At 41.0% G+C, this 26,537-nt stretch overlaps 1 protein-coding gene and 1 long non-coding RNA gene across 5 annotated transcripts in view; both read right to left on the reverse strand.

Moving 5' to 3' along the window:
* Positions 1 to 26,537, reverse strand: part of LYN (LYN proto-oncogene, Src family tyrosine kinase) — a 118,668-nt gene that overhangs the window by 33,663 nt on the left and 58,468 nt on the right. For all 4 annotated transcript variants that reach the window (XM_059166422.1, XM_059166424.1, XM_059166425.1 and 1 more), the window contains exons 4-10: positions 25,744 to 25,849; positions 24,125 to 24,223; positions 23,900 to 24,003; positions 23,219 to 23,368; positions 22,066 to 22,218; positions 7,306 to 7,488; positions 5,216 to 5,292 (exon numbers count right to left, since the gene is read on the reverse strand). In XM_059166422.1, the coding sequence (XP_059022405.1) occupies positions 5,216 to 5,292; positions 7,306 to 7,488; positions 22,066 to 22,218; positions 23,219 to 23,368; positions 23,900 to 24,003; positions 24,125 to 24,223; positions 25,744 to 25,849 (872 nt within the window). The remainder of the gene's footprint in view (positions 1 to 5,215; positions 5,293 to 7,305; positions 7,489 to 22,065; positions 22,219 to 23,218; positions 23,369 to 23,899; positions 24,004 to 24,124; positions 24,224 to 25,743; positions 25,850 to 26,537) is intronic.
* Positions 1,383 to 5,209, reverse strand: LOC131826821 (uncharacterized). The gene is made up of 2 exons (XR_009351770.1): positions 2,544 to 5,209; positions 1,383 to 1,859 (listed from the first exon to the last, which is right to left on the reverse strand). It is a non-coding gene; the product is annotated as an uncharacterized LOC131826821 (long non-coding RNA).

Raw genomic sequence — 26,537 nt, forward strand, 5'->3', positions numbered from 1 at the left:
GCCCCAAAAATCATTCATTTCACTTTGGGTGATGATTCACACAGATGGTCTCCGTAGATTTTCTTAGTCGTGGAATTTTAGAGTTAGAGCATCAGGCTGTGGGAGACCCAACCTGTGCCTCTCATTTTAGAGATGAGGGCCGGGCCTATGAAATGACTGCCCCCAGGCAGCAGCAAGTTCCCTCAATGCGGTGTCACGCAGGAGAATCCCAGGATAAGATTGGGGAGGGTATGTGCTTTGGTGAGTGCTGTGAAGTGTGTAAACATGGTGATTCACAGACCTGTACCCCTGGGGATAAAAATATATGTTTATAAAAAATAAAAAATTAAAAATTAAAAAAAAAAAAAAAGAAAGGGAGACCAAATATGGAGTGGAAAGGACATCTGCACGCCCGATGCCGGGCGAACCAAGTCTGTGACCTGAGGCTTTCTCTTGCTCCTGGATCTGATTCATTATCTCTACATAATTTTTCCTCCAGTTTAAGTAAAGTAAATGGGATGACACTATCAATGAGGAGTTGATTAATAAAGGTTTGGGAAATAAAGTAGTTGCTTCCTTATATTTCATGGTGGGGAGAGGGGTGAAGGTAGCCATGCGCTGCAGAATGAGAACCTATCTTTTAGGTTCTTTATGAAGAGGGAAGATGAGCAGACACATTACCTGATGGTATTGGCAAATGCTCTGCAAACTTCTGCGGCAAATTCCCTCCAGACACTCATTTACCACTAACAGACGGGTGGGTCCCAAACCAGAGTTAATGCAAGAGATTCCAGTCTAGTCTTGTTTCCTCAGTCAGCAGACATTATAGTGAGCAGGTACTTAAGAAGCTCTGGTGGCGAGTGGCCTTCCTTCTCAAAAAGGTTGAGATTTACACGGACAGAGATTTCCAACCTTCCTCAGTTTACCAAATTCCAACTTAAAATGTGTGTTAAATGTAATGTAGGAGGAAATATAGTTAAGCATAATTACTATGTGAAAGAAAGATCTATGTTTGGCAATAGAGATTTTTGGGGGGTGGGGAAGGAGCTAGATATCAAGCAAAACCCATCAAGGGGTAAAAATGCGCTATCAGCACGGTGTCAGGTACAAAACCATCCTAGGAGCAACTCCAACCTTGGAATACAAGTGTGAAACAGTGCAGAGGAAAGAACAAGTTATCTGAAGTCAGAAGACCCAGGACTGAGTGCAGCAATTCCAGCCACTAGCTCTGTAAGCTTAGACAAACCCAAGGTCACCTCCTCATTTGTAAAATGCAGTAAATAAAGACGTGAATGCTTTCAAAGTAGTCGGGTTCAAATTAGATAATGGACTGAGAAGTGCTTTATCAACTGGAAGGAGCTAAAGAAAGGGTACTTGTTATCACGACTGTAATAAACACGGACTTTTCTGTTTCTCCTGCAGTTTTACTCACACACAATTGTCCATTGCATTTCTGGTAACTCTTGGCCTTCAGTGATGTTGCCCCCGAAGAGCAAGAAAACGTTTTGGTTCACTTGGCAGGAATTACAAGATGATTTCTTTGACCATCCATCTTGCAACTGTGAATTTCCCCCTTCTGTCCCCTCAGTTGTACAAGTCTATGATTCCACTTCCACTTCCCTTGAAGGGAATTCCCGCAGATTTCAACCCCTGGCCTTAACAAGTTCATTTTTCTTCTCCTGCTGGAGGAAAAGGCTAGGAGGGAATGAGGCGGTCTCTCTGCTCTCAAAGTATCAGATTTCCTCCACAAAGGGGTGATTTTCCGATGTTAGCACGAAGAGCACAATATCGCTTCATCTCACACCAGAGGGAAAGGACTGGTAAAACTACTTTAGTTGGGATTTCTTCATCTCCACTAAATGCCCAGGAAGGTGAGTGAGCTGAGAGACAGGGTGCACAGAGTGAATTACACTTGGGCTCAGAAGAGCTTTTTAGGACTCATCCTGAGACAGGAAGTGATGAAATCAGCTCTCACATGAACTGAGAGGCTGTCATGTGCACTCACCCACTTCCTGTCTCGACTGGTGTAAGAGGAGGTTGGTGAGGGGAAAGCAGAGCTTGGGGAAGTAGGTTGTAGGGAGAGGGAAGAAGAAGCTGATGAGAGGCTGTGGGAAAAGTCCCAGCGCTGTCCCTTACCCCTGTTCCCTCAGCCTTCTGGGGCTGAGATAAGTAAGCTGGTTTGTTTCTACTCTCCACCCCTTATTGTGCAAAGCAGCTAAGTTGAATTATATCCTCTTGTGCTACTGAAAATACTAACAGAAGAAAATACAAACTACAGCCTGCTTGTTTTTTAGTTTAGAGTTCAAGTGTGAACGTTAATGAATCTTCTGCTTTACCCTAAGTCCACTCCGAAGAGTCAAGCGGAAGAAGGTATAGAAAGGACGGATGATTCCAGTAGGCGGGCTCCAGGTTTCCTCTATCTCCCTGGGCCGACGTTATTAATATTTATTATTCTCATCTCATCCATTAGGGAGAAGTGATAGAGTTAACAGAGAAATAATTTCAGAGGAATGTTGTAGTACTATCCCAAAGGGAACAGACAGGATCACAGTGGAAATGCGTACCGAGTATAGTCAACAGGAAGCCGATGTGTAAGGTACATGATTTCAGGCCTGTAGGCCTTACTCATTCTTGCCAAGGTTCAGGCCCTCTTCTCGTGGTATCAATATCATAACAAGAAAAGCCACAAGCAAACGAAGCAGATGGTAAGCAAAGGTGGGGCAACATGGGGTCTCAGGAAGTCCACCTTGAGGGAAGGATTGGGAAGAGTCTGGGTGAGATTTGCACCGTGAACAAAGATGGACTCAAAAGGAAATTCTATTTGGTTGCAAAAAAAATTGTTGAATTTTGTGAAGAACCACGTGCTTAGTGACATCCTGGGTGATGCTGACTGGCTGACCATCCCACTGTCACTTCACCCCCCCATGCACTTTGGATGTCCCACCAGTTCTACCCAGTGGCCACTGCTGGGAAAGAGACCCTGGCAGGGAAACAAGAGCTTATCCAGCAGGAGCTAGATTTGGAACACTGGTTTGGTGGCGGCATTGATTATCCCAGGCCCCTCCCATTACTGCCAGAGGTGTGTGCTCAGCCCCACCACAACTGACAGAGGAGTCAACTGAAGCCACCTGGAACCTACAATTTGAAAGTCATGGTCAATGCTAGGCTCTGGGATAATCTTCCTGGCAAACTACAAAGTTTTAGAAAGAAACTTTTTTCCCCAACGCACTTGTAAGTTAGACAAAGTTACCTTTTTTTGCACAGTAGTAAAGTAGAAAGTTAAAGGATACAGAGGCCCCAAGTTGGACCTTAAAAACTTGGACTATGTCAAGATAAGGCTTTATGAGGTAAGCCACGCAAAATCAAATAAAAAATACCCATGTGACAAATTAAAGTCCTTCTCCAGGTATGGTACACACCCCGATGGGCATAATTTCCATATAACCGTACACCCTACACAACCCTATAGAATTGCGGGCACACACAGATCCGACCCTCCGCCGCACTTGAGCTAGGACCACTCAGGCCTCCAGGCCACATGGCCCACTTTTCCATATTCCTATCAACCCCCTTCCCTTTCTGAGCAGTGGATACAACCAACCTTCACTACATTCCTCAAGTGTCTCATCCATGTGGAATACCTAACTTGCCGCCCCAATCGAGGGCCTTCTTGATCAATGTCAAGTGTGACAATTTCTGCTTTCTCCATTTCTGACTCCCTATCTACATAGGATCTAGAGCTGCATCCATCCAAGTAATCATCCTCTTACCATAGAACAGTGGTTTTCAAACTATGGTCTTGGAACCTTTGGAGTCTACAGATCTTCTCAGGGGCCAGTGTAGAGAGTCTGAGTAAAGTCAGGACTCTACCATAGCAATCTTGCTTCATTCCACATTACAGGTTGGGATTCCAGACCACCTTTGAATTTCTTACTCAGATAAGGAACCTCTGAAAGCTTGCCAGGTTTGGGTAGATGAGCTGGGGGCTGAGCTGGGGGACTTCATCACACACCTTTACCAGAATGATAAAGGTGGGGACTGTCATCCCTAAGATTCCCTCAGCTTCCACCAAGAGGCTCGGAAGCGCTCGTGTGCATGCTACTCTGTGATCAGATTAGACCCCCAACAACATCTCCTAAAAACAGGAATTACCATTCCAATATTTGATGTGTGAATAAACGGACTTCCTAAGTGGTTATGGCTATTGAGTCAGAGCCACGAGCCACGACACACGCCAGTTTTCGAACATTGATCCCCAACTCAGCCCACGATACGCTACTGTAGAACATGGGTTCTGATCCTCTCTTTCTTGAAGTACTTTACCGCGTACTAATTCTTTCCTTTGAGCTCATCTTCCCAAGAAGGCCTTATCAATTTCCCAACTTAAGGAGGGTCTGAGGGAAGAAATGGAGTAAGAAATGAAGATCATAAAGGCAACCCTTTTCAAAAGGAACTTCTGGAAATCTCTTGGGCCACTTCAGGCTTTATGGCATATGGCCTTCCCAACATGAACTGCCCATGGCCAGTATCAAGAAACAAAACAAGCAAATTACTGAAAATGACTATCAGATACAATTAGACTATTAATATTCAGTAGCTGGCATCATTCAAACGCACATTTCCTTGACACACCAGGTAAATTGCTGGGTTTCTGGGTAACTTCCCTCTGCCCTTAAATGCGCTCCAGGAAATGTATGGTTCCAAATGAAACAAACTTGCAACTTCTAGGCTAGGACTAGAAATATTATAAATGAATATTTCTTAGAACCCAAAAGATGTATCCAGCAAGAAGAATAAGGAAAAGAATATAGTTCCTCTGTTTTCAAGAATACTAAGGACTTAAAAAGCACCTGTACCTTAGGTTAGTAACTTACTACTGCGTGCTCATCACTTAGAATGTGCTGTGCTCAGACCGCTTGGGACTGCGTCTCCAGAAAGCAGCAACAAGTGACCCCTTCCCTCGCACTGTCTCTCTAGCTGGTGCAGGTGTGAACATAAGAGGCTGCCTTGTTTTAGGGAAGGTGACACCCAAGCCAGAGCCAGACACACGCACACACATGTGCCTTCAGTGTGAAACACCCATCATTCTCTCCAAGGAAGTGCACTTTGCAAGGCCTTTTTCTGGGAACTACTACTAGGAAACAGCCAGCACAAATGCCTTCTCCCTGGAACATCGTGACTCGGAAGCGGGGAGTCTCGGCGAACTTACATGCACCCTGGATTTTTAATACTTCACCTGGGCAGAGAAGTCAATTAGCTTGGGAAGCAGCACCTTGCCCCCTTCGTCACTCTTCAGGAAATCCAGCAAACTGCCTGTTGGTAGGGGAGGGACCAGTGAGTGTAGTTCAAACACACAAGACCAAAAGCCGAACAAAAGTCAAAGGATCATGACTATTAGTGAGGGAGCGCACACAATGATTGCCTTTGCGATTCTGTATGGCCATAGTGCCTTTTCCAGAAGTTGGTCAAATCCAGGCCCCTCTAACCTGTTACCTTCGACCTGATGTGAAATGTAGCATGTGGGCCAGGTAAAAAAGGGTGACAGGGGGTGGGGGGACAGTGTTTCTCTAGCTCTGTATTTCAGGGCACTTTGCACCTGCCACCACAATCCACCTAGAGCAGCTGTCTGATCTTCAGAGCTGCCCAGAGACAGAAACCAGCAGGTCCTCCCAAGGGGCCTGCCTGGAGCAGCACTGGGTGAGGCTCTCTCCTATCCGTGTCCAGCCTAAGTACAGAAGCCAGCGCCTGTGACAGGGGCTCAATGAGTAGCTGGTGAACATACTGTACTTTGTACCTAAAAGAAAGTGTGTCGATAAACCCTCCTACTTCCTACGGCTTCATCGCTAAAACAAGCCCTGCTTTTTCTCCTAGAACTTAAAGTATCAACCTTGGACAAGCTGCTTACCCATAACGCCTTTGTGCCTGTAAAGAGGGCATGTCCTACCAGCTATTGTCAGAGGTCTTGTGGGGACAGATCTAAAAAGCACGTGCCATGGTACCTGGCGAGTGGTTAAGTACTCAGTAAATGTTCTGCTACTTCATCCTCAACACAGAACAGTGGCACTTAGCTCTGAGACTGCTAAGAAGATTATGGGAGATCACTCAAGGAACACATCAAGAACACTCTGGTATACAGTAAGTACTCAGTAGAGGCTAAGTGATGTTATGAGGAGAAATTCGTATTTACATTTATGATTCAAATACTTCCAGCCACTTAATTCAACAAGTACTTACTGAACCACAAAGTTCAGTTTCTAGGTTATGGCAACCTAAGCCACAGGGGTAGTTTTTTTGTTTGTTTTTAAACAACTTCCTTTTTTTTGGAAGGACTCTCAGTGACTAATACTCTGAAATATTTACATATATTAAATAAGAAAATGTTATATTGATCTTTCTAATCTACTCAGTGGAGACATCACAGTATGATCTCCATGATGCAGGATTCTTAATTTGGTACTATTTTTTTTTCCCCTTTCTTCCTTCATTCCTTCTAAAGAATTTTAAAGAACCATTTGGTAGTTTGGTAGTATGTCTACCTGATCTGGAGGAAGAAGGGTAGTAACTCACACCCTGTTATCTGAAGGTAATATCAGCCAGAGAAAACATGGTTGCTGGACACCTCTTGGTTAGTGATTCTGATTACAGAGGAATATAACCTCCAACAGTTTCAAAAATGTTCCCATTTTAAAGTGACACCCTGAACACATAGATAAATTAGAGAGGAAAATGAATGCATTTTAGGATCCTGAGAACTCCCACTTTAAAGACATAACAAAAATATTCTTATTTGAGATACATATTTTTTGACAAATATTTATTAGGGGGCTTCTACATTTTGCGTGCGATTCTTATGGCTAATATGACTAAGAAGACAAACGCAGAGAATATAGAAAGATCATGTATTATTTCTACAATATAGATAACACTCAACAATATTTCTGGTGAGGTGGTTTATGAAAATGCTTTGTTTCCCCATGGGTTCTGATTTTTCACTAGTGGGCATGCTGTTTTGGAATTAAAATTATTGGAATATTCTGTGAACATTTAAACTTTTTACTTTGGGACACCGGAGTGGCTAGGTCCGTTAAGCATCTGCTTTTGGCTCCGGTCAGGATCCCAGGGTCCTGGGATTGAGGCCCACATGGGGCTCTCTGCTTAGTGAGGAGTCTGCTTCTTCCTCTACTCCTCCCCTCACTCGCTGTTTGTGATCTCTCTCTCTCAAATAAATAAAGAAAAAAATAAAAGAAAAAATTTAAAGAAAAATAAACGTTTTACTTTTGGAGCCTGAAGCCTTTCAAAAGCCCTGGGTTAGGGGGATGCACTTACCCTTGGCCATATACTCGGTGATGATGTAGATAGGCTCTTCTCTGGTAACCACGGCATAGAGCCTCACGAGCTTGTCGTGCTGAAGGGTTTTCATGAGGTTGGCTTCCTCCAGGAATGCTTGCACAGACATAGTGCCTGGTTTCAGGGTTTTCACAGCCACTTTGGTACTATTGTTATAGTAACCTAGCAAGACAGCAGAAGAGAGGGCATGTTTGATCCAACTGAAAACCAAAAAGTTCATGCAGGGTTAAAAGAGAAAAAAAACCTGACACAAAACTCTAGACAGTGTTAACATGAGGGGAGGCCAAGTCAAGGGTGTATGAGAATTCTCTGTACCATCTTTACAAAAAATCCAAAATTATTGCAAAATCAACAAGGTTTCATAAAGCATTATTTTGGAAAAATAAAACCCCACAAGCTTCTGTATGCAATCCATCATGGGGACAAAGATTTTCCTCTAATGAATAAAATGTTCTTTATCCAAGAACAACAACAACAACAAAATGCATAGCACAGCTCTCTTACACACACACACACACACTCACAGGTCTGGAAGAAAACAGTAAAATATGCCAAGTGCCAGCCATCTCCAATGGCACAATTAGAGTGACTTCATTTGTGTTCATGATACTTTTAACTACCAAATTTTCTACATTGAATATGTATTATTTTTGTAATCAGGGAAAAAAAGGTTTGCATTTTAAGAAATTGTATATACTAACTTTGAAGTATAATATACTAGAGTTAAATAAGCGCTTCCTCAAGCTTCCCAAGAGAACTGGACTTGGGTGACTCTCCATGAGCAAAGGCTTCTGTATCAAAATGTCTGGGACCTACCACTTGCCACTCCTTCCCATGCCCAGGAGCAGAGAGTCCTGCAGTAAAGAAACCTGTCAGGCCTGGCTACCCTCAGCGCTTTCCACACCTTCTTGATCACAGGACACACTGTCATGTACCTTTTCACACCCTGCGAAATGCACTTTGGGAAATACTAACTCCTTCATATAGTTTCCCCAAGGTCCCTTTTTCTGGAACCTGCCCCCAGTGGTGTGCTTAATTCTGAACCTCATTTTCTCCTGGGGCCCCCTCTTCTCAGTGGTTTGACAAAGCAGAAATCGAGATAATCACATTCCCCTTTCCTTTCCTCTCTTTCTGTACTTGTCTTAGAAGTGCAAGAAAAAGGTGAGGGGAGGAGTGGCAGCAGGTTCCCTGCGGGTTGTTCTACCCCTATTACAGTTTTTGTTTTGTTTAACTTGCGCTATGAAATGGTGATGTCTAGGGTCTAGTGTCTGGTCTCTTTGTTAGATCATATAACTATCTGAGTCTGTACAGAACACACAATGACTGGAAGCATGCTCAATAAAACATCAACAGTGATGAGGATCTCTGGGTGGCAGAAATTGGAGTGACTTTTACTTTCTTTTGTTCTGTTCCATTTTGATTCAGTTTGTGAATGAGTATGTATCTTTCTTTACAAAGGGAATTTTTTTTTTTTTAAAGGAAATGATGTCTCTATTTCCACACTTCCAAATGTGTCAGAAAAAGTTATTAGTTTACAGCTAACAGTTGACCATACTTCCTAACTTTTCTTCTGATCATTGATACTTATTACTCTGTTAAAACTTTTCCCTTGATATTTTACTTTGATTTGTATTTAATAGTCGCTTATAGTGTTGTACAGGAAAATGAAAAAATGTAATATGCGAAGTAAAGTAAGTATTAGAATTATGGATAGGCCAGTAATAGAAAGCTGACAAAATAGAAAACTGTACTAGGTTATTTTCAAAAGCCACAACCTATAAAAAATAATGGAATCATGAATCTATTAAATTTATTTTCCATTTAAATGCATAATTACACACAATATGATCTTTCTTACAGATCTTAAGTGTAAATTTAGAGTAAATGCCACCAATAAAAGTCCTGCATTTGAACCAAGAAAAGTCATTATCTCAAAACTACAGTAAGATTCACCTCACACTTGTCAGAATGGCTAAAATAAAAAAGAAAAACATCAAGCGTTGGCCAGGATGTGGGGAAAAGCGAACCCTATTGCATAGTTGGTGGGAATGCAAACTGGTGTAGCCACTATGGAAAATGGTATGGGGGTTCCTAAAAAAAAAAATAAATAAAAATAAATAAATATGAAACTACCCCATGATCCAGGAATCACACTATTGGGTATCTACCCCTAAAATATAAAAACACTAATTCAAAGGGAAACATGCACCCCTATGTCCATAGTAGCATTATTTAAACAGCCAAACAATGGAAGCAGCCCAAGTGTTCATTGATAGATTAATAGATAAAGAAGATATCTCATATCTTCTTTACACACACACACACACACACACACACACACACACACACACAATGGGATACTATACAGTCATAAAAAAGAATGCAATCTTGTCATCTGCAACAACATGGATGGAGCTAGAGGGTATAATGCTAACTGAAATAAGTCAGAGAGAGAAAATAGCATATGATTTCACTCATATGTGGAATTAAGGAAACAAAACAAACAAGCAAAGAAAAAAAAAAGAGAGAGAGACAAATCAAGAAATAGACTCTTAACTGTTGAGAACAAACTGGGGGTTACCAGAGGGGGGAGGAATGGTGGGAAGGATGAAATAGGTGATGGGGATTAAGAGCACACTCATCATAAAAAAATTAAAAATTAAAAAAAAATTAAAATAAAAAAGATACATTATAAATTTGTATAAAGGTTTATATACAGGTATTCAGTTACAGGAATAAATCCAATAAATAAATTTAGGAAGTAAGAGGATACAAAGTTAATAAACAGAAATCTGTTGTATCTCTATATACTATTAGTGAAGTAGCAGGAAGAGTAGTTAAGGAAACAATCCCACTTATAATTGTACCAAAAAGAATAAAATATCTAGGAATAAATTTAATCAAGGAGGTAAAAGACCTATACTCTGAATACTATAAAACATGGATGAAAGAAATTAAAGATGATATAAACCAACAGAAAGATACACTGTGCTCATGGATTAGAAGAATTAATATTGTTAAAATGAACTTACTATGCAAAGCAATCTACAGATTCAATGTAATCTCAATCAAAATGCCAATAACATTTTTTATAGAAGTGGAACAAATAACCTGAAAATTTGTATGGAACCACAAAAGACCCTGAATAGCCAAAACAATTCTGAGAAAAAACAAAGCTGGAGGCATCACAATCCCAGGTTTTAAGGTATAGCATAAAGTTATAGTAATCAAAACAGTATGGTACTGGCACAAAAACAGACATACACATCAACAGAACAGAATAGAGAGCCCAGAAATAAACTCATACTTGTATGGTCAATTAATCTATGACAAAGAAGGCAAGAATTTATACAATGGAGAAAAGGTAGTTTTTATAATAAATGGAGTTAAGAGAATTGGACAGCTACAGACAAAACAATGAAACTGGAATACTTTCTTATACCATACACAAAAGTAAACTCAAAATGGATTAAAGACTTAGATATAAGACCTAAAACTATAAAACTCCTAAAAGAAAATATAGCCAGTCAACACTTGGACATCAGCCTTCACAACATATTTATAAAAATGTCTCCTCAGGAAAGGAAAACAAAAGCAAAACTAATCTACTGGGACTACATCAAAATAAACAGCTTTTGCATAGCAAAGGAAACCATCAACAAAATGAAAAGACAGCTACTCAATGGGAGAAGATATTTGCAAGTGATATATCCAATAAAGGGTTAATATTCAAATATATAAGAAACTTCTATAGCTCAACACCAGAAAAACCAAATAATCTGATTAAAAATGGGTAGGGGGCCTGAACAGACATTTTTTCAAAGACTTACAGACATATGAAAAGATGCTCAACATCACTAATTAACAGGAAAATGCACATCAAAACTACAGTTAGATCTCACTTCACATTCTGACACCTGTCAGAATGGCTAGTATCAAAAAGACAAGAAACAGTAAGTGTTGGTGAGGATGTGGAGAAAAAGGAACCCTCATGCACTGTTGGTAGGGATGTAAATTTCTGCAGCCACTGTGGAAAACAGCATGGAGGTTTCTCAAAAAATTAAAAATAGAAATACTGTATGATCCAGCAACTCCACTTTTGGGTATTTACCCAGAGAAAATGAAACACGAATTGTAAAAGACAAATGCATGCCTATGTTTCTTACAGAATTATTTACAATAGCCAAGATATGGAAGCAACCTAAGTGTCCATCAGTAGATGAATAGATTAGGAAGTGGTAGACACACGTACACACACACACACACGTACACACACACAGGAATTTACTCGGCCATAAAAAAGATTAGATCTTGCCATCAGCGACAGCATAAATGGACCTAGAGAGCATTATGCTAAGTGAAATATGTCAGACAAAGAAAGACAAATACTGTATGATTTCTCTTAGATGTGGAATCTAAAAAAACAAAACAAATGAACAAACAAACAACAACAAAAAATAGGCTCAACAGAGAACAAACTGATGGTTGCCAGAGGGGAAGGAGTGTGAGGAAGGAATAAGTGTAGAGAATAAAGAGGTACAACGTCCAGTTATAAAATATGTAAGTCACAGAGATGAAAAGGAGAGCACAGGGAATATTGTCGATAATATTGTAATTACATTACGTGGTGACAGATGGTGACTGTACTTACCAGGGTGAGCAGTGAGTAATACACAGAATGGTCAAATCACTATTTTGTGCATCGACAAGCAATGTAACATTGTGTGCCAACTATCCTCCAATAACAAATACAAGAAATAAATTACATAAAATGCAAAAAAAAAAATTTATACATGGATCCTCAGTTACATGATTGTACCAGTGGCAAAACAGCAAGAAAATACATTCTTGAAACATGTAAATAACAAAGGACTAGTGTCCAGAATATATAAAGAATTCCTATAAATCAATAAGAAAAATTGGAAAATAGGCAAAGACTTGCAGACATTTTAAAAAGAAGTCCACTGGGTGATGGACCTTAAGTAGGGCAAGTGATGTAATGGACACTGGGTCTTATATAAGACTGATGAATCATGAACTCTACCTCTGCAACTAACAATACACTATGTGTTAATTAATTGAATTTAAATTAAAAAAAAAAAAAAAGAAGTCCCAATGGCTAAGAAACATGTAAAAAGAACTCAATCTTATTAGTAATCAGAGACATACAAACAAAGCCATAGGAAGACACACCACCACCCAGATATCAACCACTGACCATGTGAGTGCTGGTGAGCACACGACCCTAGCGGGGAAACTGGGACAGCTCCCCAAGGCTGCCTTCATCTGTGCTCTTTTCTGAACATCAGTGAAGTTCAGCTGGTAAGCTTCTATCTTTACCAACATTCCCAGGGGCCCATAACGGATGTTGACAGAGCTGCCTTCTTTCAAGTGCAATTACCTTGAGTAACCACACACACACACACACCCCAAAGGCTGTGCTGACCTGCGGCCCACCTCCTTCTAGATACAATTCTGTTGATCAGGAAATGGCACACTGAGATCTCTTGAACATTTTGCTGGGACAAGCACTTTGGAAACAGAGTTGGCAGTATTTAGGAGAGCGGAAGATTCATACTCCCATGATCCAGCAAAAGAATTCCTGGCCACCCTAGAGAAAACCATGTACCCTCGCACCAGTACGAAAATGTTCTTGGCAGAATTGTTCATAGAGGCTTAAAACTGGGAACATGTCCAGTTCCATCAATAAACAGTGAAATCAATGGATAAGCCACCGTACTATGTATGTACAGATATAACACGGCCCTATAGAGCAACGAAGGTAAATGAACTCTAGCGACACCCCCAAAACATGGATGAATCTCATAAGGATAATGCTGAACACAAGAGGCATGACTAATACAAGAGTCCATTTGGTAGGATTCATTCACATAAAGTTTAAAAACAGGCAAAACTAAACTACATTGTTTGAGGATGCACACTCCCACATACAAAAGTAGCAGAAGTGTAAAGAAATGGAAATTGCCACAAAAGTCAGAATGGCAGCTGCCTTCGGGGGACGGCGAGGTTGGGGTTGGGAAGGGGTTGGGAAGGGGTAAGTGGGGTCTTTTGGGTGCTGGCAAGTTTCCAGCATGTTATCTCAGTCAGTATCGACCGCACCAGTTTTCCTTTTGTGATTATTTGTGATATTGAGTATTTGTGTTGTATATACTTTCCAGTCTGCTTGTTATATTACACAGCAATAAAAGCAAAAGAAACAAAACTGTTCTCTCTCTCTGTCTCTCTCTGTCATCAAACAATGGAATTCACCGAGACTTTTGCATCATATAAAATTATGGGTAAAGGATGAAGGAAAAAATGCGTTCCAAGGGTAGGGGAAAAGTTACCAGGAAACAGCACTGCTGCTAAAGATATTAAAAGTGCTGATAAGGAGTTTGAGATGAACAGTGACTAAAACAGCTGTGTCGAGCGGAGCTCAAGAATGGCAACAACTCCCCTTTACTGGTATCTTGGGGCTGTGGGATTTAAACAACAGGGCAGGTTTCCAACTTGCACTAAAGGTATGATTTTTATTTGGAGCTACGGATTGAGTCGTACTTTACAAAGATATTCTCCAGTAGGGTGTAGGTTCAATTAACCTAGTCATGGAGATTTGGGTTGGCATTACAGATTGCAATTTTTTTAAAAATCATTTGAAAGTAAAGAATATCTTGAAGAGTGCCACTTTGGCACAGTTGAAGAAAGTTGGGGTGACAATTTGAGAAAGCTCTCAAATTTTCAGGGGTGACTAATTTGCTAAAGAGCACCTAAGTACCACAAAATGAAAGCTGGTTTTTAAAAAAGATGCACAGGGTTGATTTTGCAAGTTGGCTGGTGATTAATTTCAACGTAGTTGTTCAAATGACAATATATTAAGCAAAATTCAATTGAAAACAAGTTCCCTTTTTTCTATAAAGTCTCTTCATAGACCAAGTGGTAACAGGAAACATCATCCTTGGCTTCACTGACTAGTCAGTTCCCTTGGAATCCAATAATCCACGGGAGGGGTGGGGGGGAACGTGTCACCAAGCCAGATGTCAAGAGGATCACACGAACGAGAGGAAACAGCTTGAGGGAGAAACTCCTTTCTTTTATCCCCACCCCTCCTCCCCCAGAACAGGTCACTTCCTAGTATTTTTCACTGCATTTCAGACCAAAAAGATCTGGACCATAAATGTGACTGGTGGTCTATGAACCTCAAGCTTCACAAAAACATTAATTTACTTGGTTAACAGGAATATCATTTTAAATTTGTTCTTCTTTTTCTATCACTGATAAAAACTGTCCTGCCCATCTCTTGAGAAATAAAACAGAGAAATAAAAAGAGAAATAAAAACAAAATTCAGGCAGTTCTAAATGGCAGACTTTGCTATTACACCAGCCCTCACACAGCTGGACTGAGACACACGGACACGCCTAGAAGAGGGGGCATCTTTGACCTCTGATGCATAATATAATGTCACCAATCATTATTCTTTTGGTTTTATTCCCGGTATTCTTCTGCTAAATGCACAACATACTGACGTTATTTCAAGAGCTAAGGAAGAGCTCCCTGACAGCCAAATTCCCAAAACTGTATCTACAAAAGAGCCCAGATCAAAATTTCAATGTTGTTCTTTTCTTTCTTTTTTTTCTTCCTTCTTTCCTCCCTTCCTGCCCCACCCTGTTACTACCTCCTCTTCCTTCCTTTCTTTTATACAAGACTAGAAAGAGAAAAGCACAATTAAAAAATAATCATCAATGTCAGTGTCCTGGCTATGATATCATACTGCAGTTTTGCAAGATGTTAGTACTGGGGAAACTGGATAAAGATTACAAGGGATCTCTCTGTAATATATATATATATATATATATATATATATATATATATATATATATAACATATATATGAAAGCCATGGGCCCATTTAAATTATATAATTCATTGGTTCCCATATATTCAGAGTTGTGAGCCCAAGAGCACAATTATTGAAACATCTGCATCACCCCCAAAAGAAACCCCATATCCACTGACAGTCATACCCCCATCCTTCCAGTCTCTCACTTGAGGCAACCACTCATTTCCTTTGTCTTTACAGATTTGCCTATTCACAACATTTCACATACATGGAATCACACAATATGTGGTCCTTTCTGTCTGTCTGGCCTCTGTCATTCAACATAGTGTTTTCAAGGGTTAGCCACATTGTAGCATGTGTCAGTACTTTATTTCTTTTTATTGCTGAATAATATTCCATGGTATGGATATATCACATTTTGTCTATCCATTCAACTGATGGACATGTGGGTTGTTTACATTCTTTTTTTTTTTTTTAAGATTTTATTTGCTTGACAGAGATCACAGTAGGCAGAGAGGCAGGCAGGGAGCTGGGGTGGGGAACAGGAGCCCTGCTGAGCAGGGAACCCCCCCAATGTAGGGCTTGATCCCAGGGATCAGGACCTAAGCCAAAGGCAGAGGCTTAACCCACTGAGCCACCCAGACACCCCTTTTTACACTCCTTAATGATTATGAATAATAATGTTCTCACAAATATTCATGTAAAAGTGTTTGAATGGATCTGTTTTAATTTCTGTATCATTTCTTACAATTGCATATAAACCTATAATATCTCAAAATAAAAAGTTTAATTAAAAAACCCCAAGAAACAGGGGTGCCTGTGTTGCTCAGTCAGTTAAATGTCTGACTCTTGGTTTCAGCTCAGGTTAACATCTCTTTCGTTGTGTGATTGAGCCCTACACGGGGCTCCACACTCAGCAGAGAGTCTGCTTGAAGATTCTCTCCCACTACCCCTCCCCACACTTGTGCACACATACATGCATGTGTGAGCTCGCTCTCTCTCTCAAATAAATAAATAAATCTTTAAAAAAAAAACAAGAAACTTTGTTGAGTGAGGAAATCCTGGGTAATCTTTCCTATTTCAGTCTTTGCACTAATGTTACCATACTTTCTTTATAAAAAAATTCAGTATTTAATAATAACAATAGTTCTCTGAATGCTGTCAACTAAGCGCTTACCTGAATCACCTCATTTGATCCTCACACGATACCTACAAAAGCTAGGTTGTACTATATGTTTTTAGATGAGCTTCTGCTACCTCTGTCTTGTAAAACATTATTAGCAAATCAAACAACCCGACTGAAACCTGAGCAAAGGACTTGAAAAGATATTTCACCAAAGAAGATATATAAATGGCCAGTAAACACACGAAAAGATAAACACATATGCTCAACATAACTAATCACTGGGGAAATGCAAATCAAAACCACAGTAAGATACAACTAACACCCATTAGGATGGCTACCTTAGAAAAGCAAAAGAGAGAGAGAGAAGTAAAGGGTAAGTGCTGGTGAAGGTGTGGAGAGATCAGAATCCTTGTGCACTGTTGGTAGGAATGTAAAGTGTAGCCACCATGGAAAACAGTATGGCAGTTCCTCAGAAAAATTAAATACAGCATTTCCCTGTGATCCAGTGATCCCACTCCTGGGTATATACCCCAAAGAATTGGGAGCAGGGTCTCAAAGAGACATTTGTGCATGCATAGCAGCATTATTCACAATAGCCAAAAAGGTGGAATCAACCCAGTGTCTACCAGTGGATGAACGGATCAACAAAACATGGTATATACATACAATGGAATGTAAGTCAGCTTTAGAATGGAAAGAAATTCTGTCACAGGCTACAACATGGATGAACGTGGAGGCCGTGCTAAGTGAAAGAAGCCAGTCACACGAAATACATGCTTTATGATTCTGCTTATTTGAGGTACTGAGGCTGGTCATATTTACAAAAACAGAAAGTAGAATGGTGGTTGACAGGGTCTGTGAAGAGCATTAAGGGGAATTGTTGTTTAAAGAGTAAAGAAGCTCAATTTTGCAAGACAAAAAGAGCTTTGGAAATTGGCTGTCTAATGGGAATGTCCGTAACAGTACTGAAATTGTACACTTAAAAATGACTGAGATGGATATTTTTATATTATATGCATTTTACCCACCCACAAACACAATTATTAGTAATCTATTCACATGATGAATTTTCACCAGATATTTACCTCTTTCAAACAGTTTAAATCCAAATAACACTCTAGAGAGAACAATTACGTATTTTCCAATGCCACATTTCTCCTCTCCTCGAAAGCTCAGTTTCTCCCTCCACCTGGGCACATGCTAAATAATGTTCTCTAAAATCGGAGTGAAGACTTATCAGGTGGCCAGTGGAAGTGCAGGAACAGGAAAAGGTGAGAAACGGGCAGGAGGATCTTGTGTATCTGGAATTGGACATCGAGGTTTTTCCTAATCTCAGAAGGACCAATGAGCTTGATCTGCAGGTGATGCTTGGGCCACTCAGGACAGAAATGTACTGTGAGCCGGTGACTCAGGCTTGTGCCCTCCCTCACCCCCGTGCTATGGTAGCTCACCCCCTCGTCAGTTTCTCTGGCTGAGCTGGGCTGGCAAATGGCCCCTGTGACCACCACCATGGCCAAGGTGGCAAAGAGATTACCAAAGGGATTTCTTGAGCCAGTAGTGCTCAAGAAAATTTTAAGAAGGGGCACCTGGGTGGCTCACTGGGTTAAGCATCTGTCTTCGACTCAGGTCATGATCCCAGGGTCCCGGGACTGAGTCCCGAGTTTGGGGTGGGGGTGAAAGTGGCGGGGGGGGGGTGGTCCTTGCTCAGCAGTGAGTCTGCTTCTCCCTCTGCCCGCCACTCCCTCTGCTTGTGCTCTCTCTCTGTCTGAGAAATAAGTAAAGAATAAATCTTTAATATTTAAAAAAGAAGAAAATTTTAAGAAAACACAAAAGGACTAGCATAGTCTCTTCCCCTCAAAGCAATAACTTCCCAGACTAGCGGTTCTTCTCCTTATCTCGCCGGTGCAAAAAGCCTGTCGTTTGATGCCTTTATCCTAGCTTCACAGCTGAACACGAGGAGGCTGGAACAAAACTCCAAACCATCACTTCATATGCAGGGTTACTGTTTTATAGCAGATGAATACACCCCCTTAAGCTGCCTCTACTTTTCTCTTCATGACAGGTATGCAATTCCTTTGCTGGCAAATATTCACAGGAAGGTCTAACTGGGTTATTCATAGTTTGAACTCATGACTGAAATTGGGGAAAATCCACTGAAATATAGCTTCCAGTGACTATGGCCAAATATAATAAAATAAAGAAAATAAAACTAGAGTGCACAGAACCATATTGTATAAGAAACACAACAGCTATATAAATCTCATTCTCTTTTCAGCAACTGAGAAGGTGGCTGCTTACCCATTTTACTGATGAGGAAAGTGAGGAGGTCAAATTAATTTGTGTAAATAGCTTATTAGCAAGCAAGAGAGTCCAGGTCTCTGGGATGCCAAAGCAACTGGCTTCTTCACTGCCTTGAATGACTTTGGGCAAGACACTTGTCTGAATCTAGAGTCCTTGCTCTAGATTACAAATGATTACAATAATTCCTATCGCACAGTGCTACTGTGGTGACTATGAGGGATAATCGATGAGTATGGACCTAGAAGGGGGCCAGTGAACAATGTACAGCTTCCTCTTCTCCTCCTGTCCTTCTCCCTCATCCCCCACTTCATCGCCTCCTCCCACTCAAAGACATGGTAAATACAGGGAGGAAAGAGCACTCCGATGGCCGGAGGGAGAAAGCAGGTATCTGGTTCCCTCAGTGAGCCAGTGGGCGAGAGAAGACATGTTTGGGGGAGAATGAAGGAACACAGGGGCAGCTTCTCCTTAGAGAAGTGATAGCTTCTAAGAAGAAAGAGAACTCAACATGAGCAGATAATGCTGAAACCATGTGATGAAAGTTCTTTTGGAGCAGAGGATATTTGTATGATCTTAAACGATCTCCCCACAGACTATTAATTAATCATGAAAAGGAACTAAAAAGTAATATATACAATGGAGAAATCTGGCAGACCTCCTTAAAACCAAACAGACCATGAGCAATAATGGGACCAACTAATATTTCGTGCCTCCTGGTAGATGCCCTGAGGACAGAACATCGCTAACTACTCAGATACTATTCATACACAAAGGCATCGCCTGAGCCAAACCCTGGAGAAATCCAAACAAGGAACATTCTACAGAGCAACTGACCCATGTTCTGTAAAATGTCAGTATCATAAAGGATGAAGAATGACTGAGGGACTGTTCCAGATTAGAGGATAGTGAAGACATGTCAACTCGATGCAAACACATGATCCTAGGAGCTCAAGGGAATTACTGGGTCAACGAAAGAAATTCTAGACTCTGTACTGGTAATAGTATGTATCCGTGTTAGATTGCTAAATGTGGACAATACATCATCTAAGATAATGGTCCTGCTCTTAGGAGACACATATTTCAGTATTTAGGGGTGAAAAGTCATCACATCTGCAACTCACTCTCAAGTGGTTCAACAACAACAAGAAAAATAAAATACGTGTGTGTATGTAGAAGAGAGAAAAAGCAAATAGAGCAAACTACTAACTGGTGGATCCAGGTGAAGGGTCTGCACTGTTTGTTATACAATTCCAACCCCTCCCCTGTGGATTTGCAAGAAAAAAAAACATATTAAGAAATAAATACAAATACCTCAGAGGAATAAAGAAGGTGGCTTTTTTCTTTTTTAATGAGCAGATAACAGCTTGATGATCCCTCAAAAATTTAATGATAGAATTACTGTCTGACTCGGCAATTTCACTTCTACAAGAACATACACACCCAAGAGAAATAAAATCATTTGTCTACACAACTTGTACATGAATATTTGCAGCAGCACTATTCACAATAGCCAAAAGGTAGAAACAACCCAAATATCCAATGGCAGATAAATAAATAAAGTGTGGTGTAGCCATATGGTAGGACATTATTCGGCCATAAAAAAAAGATAAATTCTGACATATGCTACAACATGGATGAGTCTCGAGGATATTCTGTTAAGTGACATAAGCCAGTCACAAGGGCAAATGAACTATGATTCCACTTCCATGAGGGACCTAGACTAGTCAAGTTCATTGAGACAGAAAGTAGAATGGTGGCTGCCAGGGTCTGGGGGGACCGGGGAAGGGAAAATGGGAAATAACTGCTTCACGGGTGCAGTGCTTCCTTATGGGGAGATGAACCTATTCTGAACTAGATGGAGGTGGTGGTTACACAACAATGTGAATGTAGTAAATGTCACTGAATCGTTTACTTTAAAATTACTGATTTTATGTGACACAAATGTTACCTCAATAAAAAGCAAAAGGGCAGGCAGGTAAAGGCGAGGTTTGATTCTATGACCTGGGCCACAGAGTGCGAATGAGAAGCGGCCGCGTCCGGAGAGCACACTCACACCGACGAATCTGCTGACTGGGATGGTGTGCCTGACGGGGGCTACTGACTGGTTCTGGAATATGCCAAGCAAAAATGAAGACTGTCCAATTGTGTAATAATCATTTACCTGGATTCCTTAACAAGTTCACAAACAGTGCGGCGAGAGCTCATTCTCCTCTGGTTCAGTATCTGCCGTATTTAAAAGATGCTTCAGCTAAAGCAACAGCAACAGGACAAAGGAGGCAATACGGCAATCCCAGAGGCAAACATGTTAGAGGAGAAACCTCTCCCTCGACAGACCCCTGGATGCAGGTGCCTACATGGTCACAGCAGGCTGAGTCTCTAGCTTCTGCTCGGCTGGGACTGCACGGGGTTAAAAGCTGCCTCCCCCTCATCTCTCTGGAAATCACAGCTGCTTTTCACTCAGAGCTGGCATGGATAAGGTGATCTAGTAAGAATGTGTGCGACCCCACAGGTTATCCTTCACAAGAGCAACGGCGTTTTTCAGTTAGAACCTCGAGGAGAGCATGGCTTTTTTAAAAAGGGTTTTAAAAATTCTATCACAAAAGAAAAAGAAAATTCACATTCACTACAAAAACTTTAGAAAAGGCACGGGGGGATAAATCCCTGAAGAAGTCACTGCTCTAATTTCATCATTATCTCTCGTCAGCCTAAGAAGGCAGGACTTAACGTAAGGAATGATTCATTAACGGCAGCACCTGGAGCATCTTTAGAAGCTTTCTTGGTGAGGAAGTGCAATAAATTGATGCTTCCAATTAGGCCCACTAGTAAGGACAATCCTCACCCCAAATAAAATTTTCCCTGAGATGGAAACCAATTTCTTGCCCTTAAAATATGTGTACTGAGAATCTGGTGATGAGAGAATCATGAACAAGTAGACAGAACGTCAGGATAAAAACCCACTGTCCTCTTCCTTATAAACGTTCATTCTAAAAGAGCTACTATGGCGGGGGGTAGGCAGGGAGGAGAAGTGAAGCAGGAGACAGAGAGAAAGAGATATGAACATCCAGTTATAAAACAATTAAGTTCCCAGGATGAAAAGTACAGCACGGAAGACAGAGTCAATAACACTGTAATAATGTCATATGGTGACAGGTGGCTACTACACTTCTCGGGGTGAGCAAAGCACAACATACAGAATTGTCAAATCACTGTTATACATCTGAAACGAACATAACATTGTGTGTCAACTGTAATTCACTAAAAATTTTAAAAAGTTGTTTTTTAGAAAATTTTTTAAAAGAGGAGCGTTGCAAGGAAGAGAGTCCGATCAAACCATTCTGTAGCCCTTGGTGCCACGTGGGCAGAGCAAAACAAAAGAAGTGATGCTTCGGACATGGTTTAATGTTTGGCTGAGAACACGGCTGGACATTGGCTTGAGCCCTTAATTCCCTGGTTGCCTCCTCCAGAGCCCCACACTCACCCATCCAGACTTCCCCGAACTGCCCAGCACCGAGCCTTTTCACCAACTTGATGGAATCCCGTGGGATCTCCCAGGCATCTTTGTCCCATGGCTTTTGTGGTTTGGGGCTAATGCATGCCTTTTCCAATCTTCTGCATAAGCCATCCGACTGCTCTAATGTGAAAGAGGGGGAAAAAAAGTTACAAAATGTCCTACTTTGTAATTTACCAGTATCTATGAAGAAATTTTGGCTACTAGTGGGATCATTTCCAGCTCAATGTAGTCTGTGAACCTAAAATTCTATGGGGGTATCTTTTGTATAATCGTGATTTTGGAAATTCTTACCTGAAAGACAATTCTGAAAATACTTGATTTTATCCATTAGTACTGTTTGCAAACCTACAATGTGTATCCCTTGAGAGTGGGTGGCAGAAGTACACAGTACCAGCAGCTACCCACCACAACCGACTTCAATCACACCGGGAATGAACCTAAAGGCCACCCATGGGTTTGGCTTCACAGGGCAAACTGAGAAGCGCTGGAGACAGAGGACCATGGACTCGTCACCTCTAAATATTTTCCTGTCATTGTTATTTCTGTTTTCTTTTACCCAGACTATGGATTACTTTTACACACATATACACACACATATATATATAAAGACACAGATCTGCAAATCTGCATTCTGATTCCAAAGCGCTGGAGACAGAGGACCATGGACTCATCACCTCTAAATATTTTCCTATCATTGTTATTTCTGTTTTCTTTTACCCAGACTATGGATTACTTTTACACACATATACACACACACACACATATATATAAAGACACAGATCTGCAAATCTGCATTCTGATTCCAAATATTTAAAGATGTATTGTAAAAATATGCACTACATGAAAAGAATATTCACTTTTCTCTTCTCAGTTTTGGAACATTAACTGTCAAACAGCACAGATTGGGTGGGAAGAACTGGGATAATTATTCACTAAGATCCATTCTGAATTCACATGCATAGGTAATTATAGATTAATTTAGAATCAATTACAGAATATGATCCTCCAACTTCATCCAAAAGAAATGTAAGGTAGAAGAATTTTAATATAAAAGAGAGTTTGAACCCTGCATTTCATAATAAATCTGTTTTGTCTTGTCCGACCTTTAGTTTTTACTTACTTTGGTAATGTTTAATCATGTCACTGATACAAGGGAAAGTGATTCGTGGAGAAATGTAATACCCTCCATTGTCCAGACTTCTAATTTTGTAGTGCTTAATAACATCACCATGCACAGGGTCATAATCTCTGACAGAAAGAGAGTAGCTTCCTGTGGGGGAAAGCACAAGGAAAGATTATGCTTATATTTTATAAGTAAGATCTGCCTTATAAACACCATGGTACACAATTTGCAATAAAATATGCAAAATGTAAAATAAGTATGTATGTAGTGCATAATTTAAGTCCTATAAGAAGTCTACTTGACAAATGAAGCTACCATTTTGTTGCTATGAAGCTTACCAACACACCGTTTTCCTTCTTTGTGCTAGTTTTTTTTTTAATTATTTCACTGAATTGAAAAGTCATTTTGATTTTCTTTCTCTTAAAATTTCAAGATTTACTCTCAATCATAATGTAAGAAGCTCCGCAACAAACTTAAAGCATGGTGAGAAATGGCCATAATTATGTCTGCTATGGTACTTTTCATAGCAACACTATTGAGTTTATTTGTTATCAAGCCATTAAAGCTTTCACTACCAGAATATAATGTATCTTTTTCTTAAAAAAAGATATATTATGCTAGTTTCTAAGAATGAATTTCTAAATAGTCATTTAGAGGGGGACTTAAACCACTTCTTACCTTTTAAGGTTTCGCTTTCTCTGATCAGAAAAGCTCCAGGACCGTTCCCTGGTGCCAGCAGCTGCCTTTCTGCATCCTTCCTGGTTATGTCCTTGAAAAACCACCTGAGAAGACATTGTTACATTTCATGGATGTTATGCTCCAGGGAAGGAAAAAGGTACGAATGCATAAGAAAGCCCAGGCAGCAAGCAAAGCCATCCAAGATGACAATGGGTAAGGACTCACTCTTCTGTTTCCAGGGTGTTGACTTTGGCGACGTAGTTGCTGGGGATGAACCCTTCTCTCTTTGTTGAAAGGGATTTAGCTTTCCACCATTCTCCATGCCTGGAAGAGAAACAGACATGGGACTCTTGTCCTTGGGCTTGTGGGTAGATTACTTTTTTTTTTTTTTTTTAAGTTTTTAAAGAAATAAGTGTGTGTATCCGATGAGTCAAGAACTGCAATAGCAATTGTCTGAAGGTGTCTGTTTTGGGGGGGTAAGGGAATATGGGAAGATCCCTGGAACCCCAGAATCCAGCAGAAAAATTCACTCCTTTTGCTGAAATAAAACTATGTTTAGAGACTAAGGCAAAGGGAAACAGCTTCACAACTGAGTCCCTGTGCTCAGCGCTGCACACACAAGAGTTGGTAAAAATGGTTCCTATCTTGCAGAAGCAACATGTTTGTAATTTCCCTCAGGATCTCTAAGAAATGCTGTGGGATCCTTATAGAAACAGGATGCAAGGGAACAACGAAGCATAGCTCTCATATTATAAACTCCTTTGTTGAAACATCTAATATCAATAGAGAGAGGCTGTGAAGAAAATAAATGGAAAACCAAAACTAATCCCAAGCAGGTAGGCTCATTCCCACGTTCTTGCCCTCAACATGGAGCCGAGGAGGAGGCTGGGGGCTGAGGCAGGAGGCAGGAATGGAAGGGTCCCCATGAGCCTCAACTATGATGTTCAAATTCCCACACACAGTCGGGCTGCTTGTTTGCAAGACGTGAAGGACAGCCACACGGACACAGAGCTGCTGCCTACTGTACGTCTATGCTGTGTTCACATACATGCACACACACCACATTGTCACATCAACCCCATGACACGGCCGCTGCTGCTCCCATTTCCTAAGTGAAAAAATAAAGGCACGGAGCAGACGTGGCTTATCAAGGTCACACAACTATCAAGAGGCAGGGCCAGGATTAGGCCGGAGTTCACACTCACCAGTAAGCAGAAACTCCTCTTAACCACTTAGTACCTTGTACTTACTAAGGAGTCTCCCTCCTCCAACCCTGGTGGGTGGGGCCAGGGTGACAACGAATGCAAGATTAGGGGGAAATCCTTGGGAAATCCTTGTTCTCAGTTCCAAGTCCCTGTGGTCTGAGCCACAGGTCTGTGAGTCAGTAAGGCAGGGGGAAGGGTGGACCAAGGACATGACGACGTCTAAGTGTCTTGCAGAAGGACTACAACTGCTGAGTAGGGGCTTTTCCAAAATGATGGCTGCTTCAGCACAGTGCCCTTACAAATCAAACTAAGTCAGACCCATAAACCCAGTCTGAATTTGAGCAATATAACTAGATAAACATGGCATTAAAATAACACGCAAATACCCACAGACACAAACTTCTTAAGCTGGCACAGATGGATAAGGAAAGAAACCAGTGTCTTTATTCAAAGGGAAAACTGAAGAATGTGAGAGAAGATTCCTGTGGCCCCAATCCTTGCACTCCCAAAGCGCTGCTAGCAGCAAGGAGGCTTCGAGGCTGCTTGTTGCTGCTATGCTGCTGGGAGCAGAAGGAAGGGGCCAGGACTCAGGAGCCTGAGTAAAGGGCCAGCAGGCACAGGGTGTGTGGGCATACTTACTCCTCCAGGACCTTCATCTTCTCTCCTTTCTTGAAAGACAAGTCGTCTGGATGGATGCCATCATAGGGGTACAAGGCTATCACGATGTCTCCTTGCTCCTCCGGATCTATAAGGAAGGACGAAAGGGAAGACCTTCAAGAATCCATCAATGGAAACGTTTTAACAAGTCTTTACCTGGCACAAAAGATGGATGATGACATGTGTTTCCTGCCTAGTGGGGCTCACAGCCCACATGGTCTACAGTAAACAACGTATTAACCACACTGGATATAGTTTGTGTTATCCCCAGGCATATAGACCTACAACTATAATTAATTCCCGCCCTGTATTTCAGAAATGATATAGCCATGTTCAGAGCAGCATTATTTTCAAGAGCTGAAAGGAAAAGTCCAAATGTTCAGTGACAAATGAGGATAAGCAAAATACGGTGTGTCCACACAACAGGACTCATTCAACATGGATGAACCCTGAAGACATTATGAGGAGTGAAATACACCAGACACGAAAAGACAAACACTTTATGATGCCACTTTTTGAGGTACCTGAAGTGGCCAAACGCATTGAGACGGACAGTGGAATGGTGGCTGGCAGGGGCTGAGGGGAGTAGGGGGACGGGGAGTTCGTGTTAAACTTGGACAGAGTTTCAGCTCAGGGAGATGAAGAAGTTGGAGATGGATGGGGATGCTGGCTGTCCAGTAACGGAATGTACTTAACTACTCAATTGGACACGTAAAAATAGTTACAATGATAAATTTTATATCCCATGTATTTTTTGGCAATGAAAGTATAAATAA

The sequence above is a fragment of the Mustela lutreola genome, chromosome 3 (assembly GCF_030435805.1).
Source record: "Mustela lutreola isolate mMusLut2 chromosome 3, mMusLut2.pri, whole genome shotgun sequence".
NCBI lineage: Eukaryota > Metazoa > Chordata > Mammalia > Carnivora > Mustelidae > Mustela > Mustela lutreola.